Here is a 12,500-nt window from a genome sequence, read left to right as displayed (position 1 = left end):
GGCTTTCCTCCCTCCACCTTCGCCCTCCCTGAAGAGCCACGGGTCTCCAGGGAGGGAGGAAGGAAGGAAGGCAGACCATCAGAGAGAGGGAGTCAAGTAGTAAATGGTGTTCCTCAGGACAGCTCGAGGGAGAGGGAAGGCCTTGAGCTAGTCACTGGAAGTAGAGGAGAGCTCCGAGGGCGTGCCAGGGTACTGGGCGGAGGGGTTGGAAGGCGGATGGGCGTACGGGTGGGCCATGGTACCACCTTCGTCCATGTACTGGGGCAGCTGCAGGTGTGTTACGCTCTGGTCAGACTCGAGCCCATACCCGTGCATCTGTAGACCAACAGAGCAATAAATTAGCTAGTACAACAGATAACAAATTAGCTAGCACATCAGTGACAATAAATTAGCTAGTACAACAGGGGTAATAAATTAGCTAGCAGAACAGTAACATTTGGAGGTAACAGGCTGGTAGACAGCAACCGCCCAGGGAGGTACTACCGTCCTGCCAAGTGTAAAACGGAAACCTGTAATTGTTTTACATGATGGTAGGATTGCTGGTGTCTTTTTTCTGTCTCGTAAACATGCAAGGTTTCAGGTACGTCTTGCTACTTCTACTTACACTTAGGTCACACTACACATACATGTACAAGCATATATATACACACCCCTCTGGGTTTTCTTCTATTTTCTTACTAGTTCTTGTTCTTGTTTGTTTCCTCTTATCTCCACGGGGAAGTGGAACAGAATTCTTCCTCCGTAAGCCAAGCGTGTTGTAAGAGGCGACTGAAATGCCGGGAACAAAGTAAGTAGTAACCCATTCTGTATATATTACTAAATTTAAAAAGGAGAAACTCGTTTTTCTTTTTAGGTTACCCTGCCTCGGTGGGATATGGCCGATTTGATGAAAAAGACAGGGATATTAAGTTAGCTAGTACAACAGTGACATTAAGTTAGCTAGTACAACAGTGACATTAAGTTAGTATAGCAGTGACATTAAGTTAGCTAGTACAACAGTGACATTAAGTTAGTATAACGGTGACATTATTTTAGCTAGTACAACAGGGACATTAAGTTAGCTAGTACAACAGGGACATTAAGTTAGCTAGTACAACAGTGATATTAAGTTAGCTAGTGCAACAGTGACATTGTTAGCTAGTATAACGGTTACATTATTTTAGCTAGTACAACAGGGTCATTAAGTTAGCTATTATGTCAGAACATTAAGTTAGCTAGTACGAGACATTAAGTTAGCTAGTACAACAGGGACATTAAGTTAGCTAGTACAACAGTGACATTAAGTTAGCTAGTACAACAGTGACATTAAGTTAGCTAGTACAACAGTGACATTAAGTTAGCTAGTACAACAGAGACATTAAGTTAGCTAGTACAACAGGAACATTAAGTTAGCTAGTACAACAGGGACATTAAGTTAGCTAGTACAACAATGACATTAAGTTAGCTAGTACAACAGTGACATTAAGTTAGCTAGTACAACAGGAACATTAAGTTACCTATTACGAGACATTAAGTTAGCTAGTACAACAGGAACATTAAGTTACCTATTACGAGACATTAAGTTAGCTAGTACAACAGGAATATTAAGTTACCTAGTACGAGACATTAAGTTAGCTAGTACAACAGGAACATTAAGTTACCTAGTACGAGACATTAAGTTATCTAGTACACCAGGAAATTAAGTTACCTAGTACGAGACATTAAGTTAGCTAGTACACCAGGAACATTAAGTTAACTAGTACGAGACATTAAGTTAGCTAGTGCAACAGGAACATTAAGTACCTAGTACGAGACATTAAGTTATCTAGTACACCAGGAACATTAAGTTAACTAGTACGAGACATTAAGTCAGCTAGTACAACAGGAACATTAAGTTAACTAGTACGAGACATTAAGTTAGCTAGTACACCAGGAACATTAAGTTACCTAGTACGAGACATTAAGTTAGCTAGTACAACAGGAACATTAAGTTACCTAGTACGAGACATTAAGTTATCTAGTACACCAGGAACATTAAGTTACCTAGTACGAGACATTAAGGTAGCTAGTACACCAGGAACATTAAGTTACCTAGTACGAGACATTAAGTTATCTTGTACACCAGAAACATTAAGTTAACTAGTACGAGACATTAAGTTAGCTAGTACACCAGGAACATTAAGTTACCTAGTACGAGACATTAAGTTAGCTAGTACACCAGGAACATTAAGTTACCTAGTACGAGACATTAAGTTATCTAGTACACCAGGAACATTAAGTTACCTAGTACGAGACATTAAGTTAGCTAGTACAACAGGAACATTAAGTTACCTAGTACGAGACATTAAGTTAGCTAGTACGAGACATTAAGTTAGCTAGTACAACAGGAACATTAAGTTACCTAGTACGAGACATTAAGTTAGCTAGTACAACAGGAACATTAAGTTACCTAGTACGAGACATTAAGTTAGCTAGTACGAGACATTAAGTTAGCTAGTACGAGACATTAAGTTAGCTAGCACAACAGAGAAAATAACAAGGTGATAGCAAATATTATTTTAGTAAAGCAGACAATGTTAGGTTTATCTAGATTAATTTATTATTACTATTATTCTTAATTATCAGTAGTAGCAGTTCTAGTAAGAGTTCTAGTAAATGTGTGCTGATATAAGTAACTGTAATGGTGGTAGTACTAATAATAGTAACAACCACCACTACCACCACCACAACAACTAGCAAAGGTTGCAAGAGTGAGAGACGAATGAACCAGTGCTGGTGTTCATCTTCTGTATGATCCCTACAGGCTTAGCGCTTTCACGCAATAATAATAAAAATAATAATAATAATAATAATAATAATAATAATAATAATAATATGGGTGAGCCCGGCTGAAGGGCGTCTGGACAGAATATCTGCATAATCGATCCACGACTCGTCTATCCCAATGGCGGAAGCTTGTACAGTGGCTGGTGGACATTCCGACGGTGTGTGTGTTTGCTACAGTCCCTCCAGCAGCTGGTTTTACTGATATACCTTCCCAACGTAAGCTGATGACGTGCCCTATTTATGGTGGCGCCTATGGAGTGCACCGAGTGCACTATGGTGTGCACCGAGTGCACTATGGTGTGCACCGAGTGCACTATGGTGTGCACCGAGTGCACTATGGTGTGCACCGAGTGCACTATGGTGTGCACCGAGTGCACTATGGTGTGCACCGAGTGCACTATGGCGTGCACCGAGTGCAATAGGCGGGTATTCTCTGCAAATGTCGTTCTTGCAGCTCTATGTCGCATCATTCGTCTTGTATCATCTTGTGTCATCTTAGCTTGCTAGAAGCGCAGTTAGTCATAGCCTTCTACGGTGAGTCGACCGTCCTAGTACTGGTGTGCTTCACTTGATGCTGGGGCCGTCTGATGCTTCAGAGGGAGAGTTGGTGGCCTGGGGAGGCCGAAGATATCTTACTGTTACTAAAGCCTCAGACAAGCAGACTCTCTCGTGCCTTTGGCTGGTTAACAATATATTCTGATCTGTCTCTGTGTATGGGTGTGTTGTCACTGCTGTAGCGGGCGTTGTCTCTCGATCTCACAGAAACTGTTCGCTACTAGGTTTAACTTGTCAGTCAATTATTTACATAGTTGAGAATAGACGTATATTCGTGTTGGTGTGAATATACGTACCGTCAAAACTATTCTGCAATATATTCCTCACTTTTCATTTACGATTTTTTTTTACTGTGTAAAGATACTAGAGCTGATAAGATCATTATGTAATTCAAAAGACGTTAGTGATGACATAGAACCAATAACAAAAAGTCAAAAGCAGTGAAATAACTATAGGTCAGTTAGGATGGCAATTCAGTTTGCAGTTTAGACGCCAGTTATTAATTATTATGTCTAACACAACACAGTTGCTACAGTTCTTATCTAGGAAGGTGACAACAAGAGCAGATGCAGCCCTGCCAGCAGACTCCTGCTGGAGGTGACAACAAGAGCAGATACAGCCCTGCCAGTAGACTCCTGCTGGAGGTGACAAAAAGAGCAGATGCAGCCCTGCCAGCAGACTCCTTCTGGAGGTGACAACAAGAGCAGATGCAGCCCTGCCAGCAGACTCCTGCTGGAGGTGACAACAAGAGCAGATGCAGCCCTGCCAGCAGACTCCTGCTGGAGATAACAACAAGAGCAGATGCAGCCCTTCCAGCAGACTCATGCTGGAGATAACAACAAGAGCAGATGCAGCCCTTCCAGCAGACTCATGCTGGAGATAACAACAAGAGCAGATGCAGCCCTGCCAGCAGAATCCTGCTGGAGATAACAACAAGAGCAGATGCAGCCCTGCCAGCAGACTTATGCTGGAGATAACAACAAGAGCAGATGCAGCCCTGCCAGCAGACTCATGCTGGAGATAACAACAAGAGCAGATGCAGCCCTGCCAGCAGACTCATGCTGGAGATAACAACAAGAGCAGATGCAGCCCTGCCAGCAGACTCCTGCTTAGATCCATCACTACATATAAGTTGTGTTATATTATTACAAAGAGAAGTTCTTCTTGAGCAGTTGCCTTAACAAGTGACTTAAGGAAGATATTACTAGTACCGAGCTTCTTGTGAGGGACCTACACGTATGTTATATTAAACAAACACAACTAACATGGAGGATGAAATGTTCTTCTTCCCTACACTGATACAGTTCCTGTAGGTTATAAAAAATAGTAAATTTGTATGGGTATGTACACTGCCAAGGATTCCATGGAGGGGATCCTGGGCGTTTTGTGTCTGCATATGCACTCGCACTGCCCTTCACAGGATGGATATGGGATGCGCCATAAACTAGCCACTTCGGCAGTAAATTCTAAAAATGTTTCTTCCTCATCTGTTCTTTCCTTTACGTGAAGGACGCTTCAGGGGGTCAACGCCCCTGCGGCCCGGTCCCAGGTCAGGCGTACCAGTGCACTAAGACCTTATCAAGCAGGCTGTTAGTGAAAGCGGCAAGTAGTTCGGTGTACGAACCATAGACCACTTGTCAGGAAATGAGTTGAGGAACGTGTCAAGTTCCCTCTAAGACAGCCACAGGTTTGCTGAGGAGTTGCGGACCTCTGACACTGATTGAGTTCTTAGTATATTCACTGACCCCCTTGTTTTTAGTGGAGTTACTGTGCACCGTCTACCAAGTCTCTTACTTTCATTTGAAATGATTTCATTGTTCAAATTTGGGACCAGTCCCTCCAGGATTTTCCAGGAGTTAATTATGATGTACCTTTTTCGCCTACGTTCCAAGGAATACACTTGAGGTTTCAAGTGTTCCCTGAAGTTCAGATGTTTGAATGTGAACGAGCAGTGAAAGTTCTCTGTGGGTTGTATAGCAGAGTTCTCTCGCTTGCCTTACTCGTATCCTAATCTACCCTTCACTCCGTCTCCCTTAGGGGGAGGGAATCAACAAGGGGTTGAGGCAGTCAGTGGTTGGTAAACACGTCAATCAAGGACTACCATAACTGGCGTTCGGCCGCGTCGTAACGACCCAATCCCCTGTAACTACCTCGTTGGCTTCTTCCTCTCCCCTCCCCGACCATCTAATCATCCAGACGACCGTCCAATCATCCAGACGACCGTCCAATCATCCAGACGACCACAATCTAAACTGCTCCCCCGCTAGTTAGTGACGTCATCGCCTTAACTATCAATATTAATTATGCCGGCAGCTTCCTAAGTGAGAGAAGGGAAGGGGAGGAGTAAGAGGAAGGGGAGAGAAGGAGGAAACGGAAGGGGAGGGGAAAAAAGGGAGTAAATGAGAGAGGGGGTTAGAAAAAGAAGAAAAGGGGAGATGGAATCACAGGTCACTAAAACACTGCATTGCAATAAGACGAATATCTCAGCGTAAAGTAGTGATGAATCAACCTTACTGAGCGGGAATAATTAATTCTTACGTCTGGCAACGAGGTGTGAAAAAGAGAACAGGAATCGTGGAAAACAGAACGTTTGTGACGTTGATGCCAGACTGTGTTGAAACTCAGTATATAAGTGACAACACCACTCTCAGTGTATATACACTGTGAGGTGTATGTGTCTCAGTGTATATACACTGTGAGGTGTATGTCTCTCAGTGTATATACACTGTGAGGTGTATGTGTCTCAGTGTATATACACTGTGAGGTGTATGTGTCTCAGTGTATATACACTGTGAGGTGTATGTCTCTCAGTGTATATACACTGTGAGGTGTATGTGTCTCAGTGTATATACACTGTGAGGTGTATGTCTCTCAGTGTATATACACTGTGAGGTGTATGTCTCTCAGTGTATATACACTGTGAGGTGTATGTGTCTCAGTGTATATACACTGTGAGGTGTATGTCTCTCAGTGTATATACACTGTGAGGTGTATGTGTCTCAGTGTATATACACTGTGAGGTGTATGTCTCTCAGTGTATATACACTGTGAGGTGTATGTCTCTCAGTGTATATACACTGTGAGGTGTATGTCTCTCAGTGTATATACACTGTGAGGTGTATGTGTCTCAGTGTATATACACTGTGAGGTGTATGTCTCTCAGTGTATATACACTGTGAGGTGTATGTGTCTCAGTGTATATACACTGTGAGGTGTATGTCTCTCAGTGTATATACACTGTGAGGTGTATGTGTCTCAGTGTATATACACTGTGAGGTGTATGTGTCTCAGTGTATATACACTGTGAGGTGTATGTCTCTCAGTGTATATACACTGTGAGGTGTATGTCTCTCAGTGTATATACACTGTGAGGTGTATGTCTCTCAGTGTATATACACTGTGAGGTGTATGTGTCTCAGTGTATATACACTGTGAGGTGTATGTCTCTCAGTGTATATACACTGTGAGGTGTATGTCTCTCAGTGTATATACACTGTGAGGTGTATGTCTCTCAGTGTATATACACTGTGAGGTGTATGTCTCTCAGTGTATATACACTGTGAGGTGTATGTCTCTCAGTGTATATACACTGTGAGGTGTATGTGTCTCAGTGTATATACACAGTGAGGTGTATGTCTCTCAGTGTATATACACTGACAGACTCTAATAATCACTATGTTAGGTATTAAAGAATTTTCGACAGGATGTGAACAGGTGAGGAGGAACTGTAGTGACAGTGTAGTGACAGTGTAGTGACAGTGTAGTGACAGTGTAGTGACAGTGTAGTGACGGTGTAGTGACAGTGTAGTGACAGTGTAGTGACACTGTAGTGACAGTGTAGTGACAGTGTAGTGACAGTGTAGTGACAGTGTAGTGACAGTGTAGTGACACTGTAGTGACAGTGTAGTGACACTGTAGTGACAGTGTAGTGACACTGTAGTGACAGTGTAGTGACAGTGTAGTGACAGTGTAGTGACACTGTAGTGACAGTGTAGTGACAGTGTAGTGACAGTGTAGTGACAGTGCAGTGACAGTGTAGTGACAGTGTAGTGACAGTGTAGTGACAGTGTAGTGACACTGTAGTGACAGTGTAGTGACAGTGTAGTGACAGTGTAGTGACAGTGTAGTGACAGTGTAGTGACAGTGTAGTGACAGTGCAGTGACAGTGTAGTGACACTGTAGTGACAGTGTAGTGACAGTGTAGTGACAGTGTAGTGACAGTGTAGTGACAGTGCAGTGGCACTGTAGTGACAGTGTAGTGACAGTGTAGTGACAGTGTAGTGACACTGTAGTGACACTGTAGTGACAGTGTAGTGACAGTGTAGTGCCAGTGTAGTGACAGTGTAGTGACAGTGTAGTGACAGTGTAGTGACAGTGTAGTGACAGTGTAGTGACACTGTAGTGACACTGTAGTGACAGTGTAGTGACAGTGTAGTGCCAGTGTAGTGACAGTGTAGTGACAGTGTAGTGACAGTGTAGTGACAGTGTAGTGACAGTGTAGTGACACTGTAGTGACAGTGTAGTGACAGTGTAGTGACACTGTAGTGACACTGTAGTGACAGTGTAGTGACACTGTAGTGACAGTGTAGTGACAGTGTAGTGACAGTGTAGTGACAGTGTAGTGACACTGTAGTGACAGTGTAGTGACAGTGAAGTGACACTGTAGTGACACTGTAGTGACAGTGTAGTGACACTGTAGTGGCAGTGTAGTGACAGTGCAGTGACAGTGTAGTGACAGTGTAGTGACACTGTAGTGACAGTGTAGTGACACTGTAGTGACAGTGTAGTGACAGTGCAGTGACAGTGTAGTGACTGCGTAGTGACAGTGTAGTCGATATGCTTCAAACCTAAGAAACTAGCTCTTCCCACCCTACCACCCTTCACCATACTTCCCTCCCATCACCACCCTTCCCTCCCATCACCCTCTTTCCCTCCCATCACCCTCCTTCCCCCCATCACTCTCCTTCCGTTCCATCACTCTCCTTCACTCTCATCACTCTCCTTCTCTCCCATCACTCTCCTTCCCTCCCATCACTCTCCTTCCTTTCCATCACTCTCCTTCCCTCCCATTAACCTCCTTCCCTCCCATCACTCTCCTTCCCTCCCATCTCTCTCCTTCCCTCCCATCAACCTCCTTCCCTCCCATTACTTATATTCCCTCCCATCACTCTCCTTCCCTTCCCTCACTCTCCTTCCCTCCCATCACCCTCCTTCCCTCCCATCACCCTCCTTCCCTTCCATCACTCTCCTTCCCTCCCATCATTCTCCTTCCCTTCCATCACCCTTCTTCCCTCCCATCACTCTCCTTCCCTCCCATCAATCTCCTTCCCTCCCATCACTCTCCTTCCCTCCCATCACTCTACTTCCCTCTCATCACTCTCCTTCCCTCCCATCACTCCCCTTCCCTCCCATCACTCTTCTTCCCTCCCATCACTCTTCTTCCCTCCCATCACTCTTCTTCCCTCCCATCACTCTCCTTCCCTTCCATCACTCTCCTTCCTTCCCATCACTCTCCTTCCCTCCCATCACTCTTCTTCCCTCCCATCACTCTCCTTCCCTCCCATCAATCTCCTTTCCTCCCATCACTCTCCTTCCCTCTCATCACTCTCCTTCCCTCCCATCACCCTTCTTCCCTCCCATCACTCTCCTTCCCTCCCATCACTCTCCTTCCCTCCCATCACTCTCCTTCCCTCCCATCACTCTCCTTCCCTCCCATCACCCTTCTTCCCTCCCATCACTCTCCTTCCCTCCCATCAATCTCCTTCCCTCCCATCACTCTACTTCCCTCTCATCACTCTCCTTCCCTCCCATCACTCCCCTTCCCTCCCATCACTCTTCTTCCCTCTCATTACTCTCCTTCCCTCCCATCACTCTTCTTCCCTCCCATCACTCTCCTTCCCTCCCACCACTCATTCCTTCCCTCCCACCACTCATTCCTTCCCTCCCACCACTCATTCCTTCCCTCCCACCACTCATTCCTTCCCTCCCGCTACTCATTCCTTCCCTCCCACCACTCATTCCTTCCCTCCCACCACTCATTCCTTCCCTCCCACCACTCATTCCTTCCCTCCCATAACTCTCCTTCCCTCTCATTACTCTCCTTCCCTCCCATCACTCTTCTTCCCTCCCATCACTCTCCTTCCCTCCCATCACTCTCCTTCCCTCCCATCACTCTCCTTCCCTCCCATCACTCTCCTTCCCTCTCACTCTCCTTCCCTCCCATCCTCTCCCTCCCATCACTCTCCTTCCCTCCCATCACTCTCCTTCCCTCCCATCACTCTCCTTCCCTCCCATCACTCTCCTTCCCTCCCATCACTCTCCTTCCCTCCCATCACTCTCCTTCCCTCCCATCACTCTCCTTCCCTCCCATCACTCTCCTTCCCTCCCATCACTCTCCTTCCCTCCCATCACTCTCCTTCCCTCCCATCACTCTCCTTCCCTCCCATCACTCTCCTTCCCTCCCATCACTCTCCTTCCCTCCCATCACTCTCCTTCCCTCCCATCACTCTCCTTCCCTCCCATCACTCTCCTTCCCTCCCATCACTCTCCTTCCCTCCCATCACTCTCCTTCCTTCCCATCACTCTCCTTCCCTCCCATCACTCTCCTTCCCTCCCATCACTCTCCTTCCCTCCCATCACTCTCCTTCCTTCCCATCACTCTCCTTCCTTCCCATCCCTCCCATCACTCTCCTTCCCTCCCATCACTCTCCTTCCCTCCCATCACTCTCCTTCCCTCCCATCACTCTCCCCTCCCCACTCTCCTTCCCTCCCACTCCCATCACTCTCCCTCCCATCACTCTCCTTCCCTCCCCATCATCTCTCCTTCCCTCCATCACTCTCCTTCCTTCCCATCAGTCTCCTTCCCTCCCCACTCTCCTTCCCTCCCACTCCCTCCTTCCTTCCTCCCATCACTCTCCTTCCCTCCCCATCCCATCTCTCCTTCCCTCCCATCACTCTCCTTCCTTCCCATCACTCTCCTTCCCTCCCATCACTCTCCTTCCCTCCCATCACTCTCCTTCCCTCCCATCACTCTCCTTCCCTCCCATCTCTCTCCTTCCCTCCCATCTCTCTCCTTCCCTCCCATCACTCTCCTTCCTTCCCATCACTCTCCTTCCCTCCCATCACTCTCCTTCCCTCCCATCTCTCTCCTTCCCTCCCATCACTCTCCTTCCTTCCCATCACGTCCTTCCGTCCCATCACTCTCCTTCCCTCCCATCACTCTCCTTCCCTCCCATCACTCTCCTTCCCTCCCATCACTCATCACTCTCCTTCCCTCCCATCACTCTCCTTCCCTCCCATCACTCTCCTTCCCTCCCATCACTCTCCTTCCCTCCCATCACTCTCCTTCCCTCCCATCACTCTCCTTCCCTCCCATCACTCTCCTTCCCGCCCGTCACACTCCTTCCTCCCATCACTCTCCTTCCCTCCCATCACTCTCCTTCCCTCCCATCACTCTTCTTCCCTCCCATCACTCTCCTTCCCTCCCATCACTCTCCTTCCCTCCCATCACTCTCCTTCCCTCCCATCACTCTCCTTCCCTCCCATCACTCTCCTTCCCTCCCATCACTCTCCTTCCCTCCCATCACTCTCCTTCCCTCCCATCACTCTCCTTCCCTGCCCATCACTCTCCTTCCCTCCCATCACTCTCCTTCCCTCCCATCACTCTCCTTCCCTCCCATCACTCTCCTTCCCTCCCATCACTCTCCTTCCCTCCCATCACTCTCCTTCCCTCCATCACTCTCCTTCCCTCCCATCACTCTCCTTCCCTCCCAGTCTCCTTCCCTCCCACAGTCTCCTTCCCTCCCATCACTCTCCTTCCCTCCCCTCACTCTCCTTCCCTCCCATCTCTCTCCTTCCCTCCCCTCACTCTCCTTCCCTCCCATCACTCTCCTTCCCTCCCATCACTCTCCTTCCCTCCCATCACTCTCCTTCCCTCCCATCACTCTCCTTCCCTCCCATCACTCTCCTTCCCTCCCATCACTCTCCTTCCCTCCCATCACTCTCCTTCCCTCCCATCAGTCTCCTTCCCTCCCATCAGTCTCCTTCCCTCCCATCAGTCTCCTTCCCTCCCATCACTCTCCTTCCCTCCCATCACTCTCCTTCCCTCCCATCTCTCTCCTTCCCTCCCCTCACTCTCCTTCCCTCCCATCTCTCTCCTTCCCTCCCCTCACTCTCCTTCCCTCCCATCACTCTCCTTCCCTCCCATCACTCTCCTTCCCTCCCTCCTTCCCTCCCTCTCACTCTCCTTCCCTCCCATCACTCTCCTTCCCTCCTCATCACTCTCCTTCCCTCCCATCACTCCTCCTTCCCTCCCATCACTCTCCTTCCCCTCCCATCACTCTCCTTCCCTCCCATCACTCTCCTTCCCTCCCATCACTCTCCCTTCCTCCCATCATCTCCTTCCTCCCATCACTTCCTTCCTCCCATCACTTCTTCCTTCCTCCCATCACTCTTCCTTCCTTCCCTCCCACTCCTTCCTCCCATCACTTCCTTTCCTCCCATCACTCTCCTTCCTCCCATCACTCTTCCTTCCTCCCATCACTTCTTCTTCCTTCCTCCCATCACTCTCCTTCCCTCCCATCACTCTCCCTTCCCTCCCATTCTCACTCTTCCTCCTTCCTCCCATCACTCTCCTTCCTCCCATCTCCTTCCTTCCTCCCATCACTCTTCCTTCCCTCCCATCACTCCTTCCTCCTCCCTCACTTCCTTCTCCCATCACTCCTCCTCCTCCCATCACTTCCTCCCATCACTCCTTCCTCCCATCACTCTCCTTCCTCCTATCACTCTCTTCCTCCCATCACTCTTCCTTCTTCTCCCACTACCTTCCTTCTTCCTCCCATCACTCCTTCCTCCCATCACTTCCTTCCTCCCATCACTCTCTCTCCTCCCTCCCATCAGTTCTCCCTCTTCCCTCCCATCAGTCTCCTCTTCCTCCCATCACTCCTTCCTCCCATCACTCCTCCTTCCTCCCATCTCTCCTTCCTCCCCCTCACTCTCTCCTTCCTCCCATCTCTCTCCTTCCTCCCCTCACTTCTTCCTTCTCCCCATCACTTTCCTTCTCCCATCACTCCTTCCTCCCATCATTTTTTCCTTCCTCCCATCACTCTTCTTCATCACTTCCTTTCCTCCCATCACTCTCC

At 47.7% G+C, this 12,500-nt stretch overlaps 1 protein-coding gene across 3 annotated transcripts in view; it reads right to left on the bottom strand.

Moving 5' to 3' along the window:
• LOC138853773 (insulin gene enhancer protein ISL-1-like) overlaps nt 1–12,500 on the bottom strand; it is a 562,317-nt gene that overhangs the window by 3,349 nt on the left and 546,468 nt on the right. For all 3 annotated transcript variants that reach the window (XM_070092442.1, XM_070092445.1, XM_070092443.1), the window contains one exon: nt 1–315. This exon is cut by the window's left edge and continues 3,349 nt beyond it. In XM_070092442.1, coding sequence (XP_069948543.1) covers nt 148–315 — 168 coding nt within the window. In that variant the 3' untranslated portion in view covers nt 1–147. The remainder of the gene's footprint in view (nt 316–12,500) is intronic.

Source organism: Cherax quadricarinatus, chromosome 39 (genome assembly GCF_038502225.1).
Source record: "Cherax quadricarinatus isolate ZL_2023a chromosome 39, ASM3850222v1, whole genome shotgun sequence".
NCBI lineage: Eukaryota > Metazoa > Arthropoda > Malacostraca > Decapoda > Parastacidae > Cherax > Cherax quadricarinatus.
The sequence above is the reverse complement of the archived record's forward strand: the minus strand, read 5'-3'. Positions and strand labels throughout refer to the sequence as shown.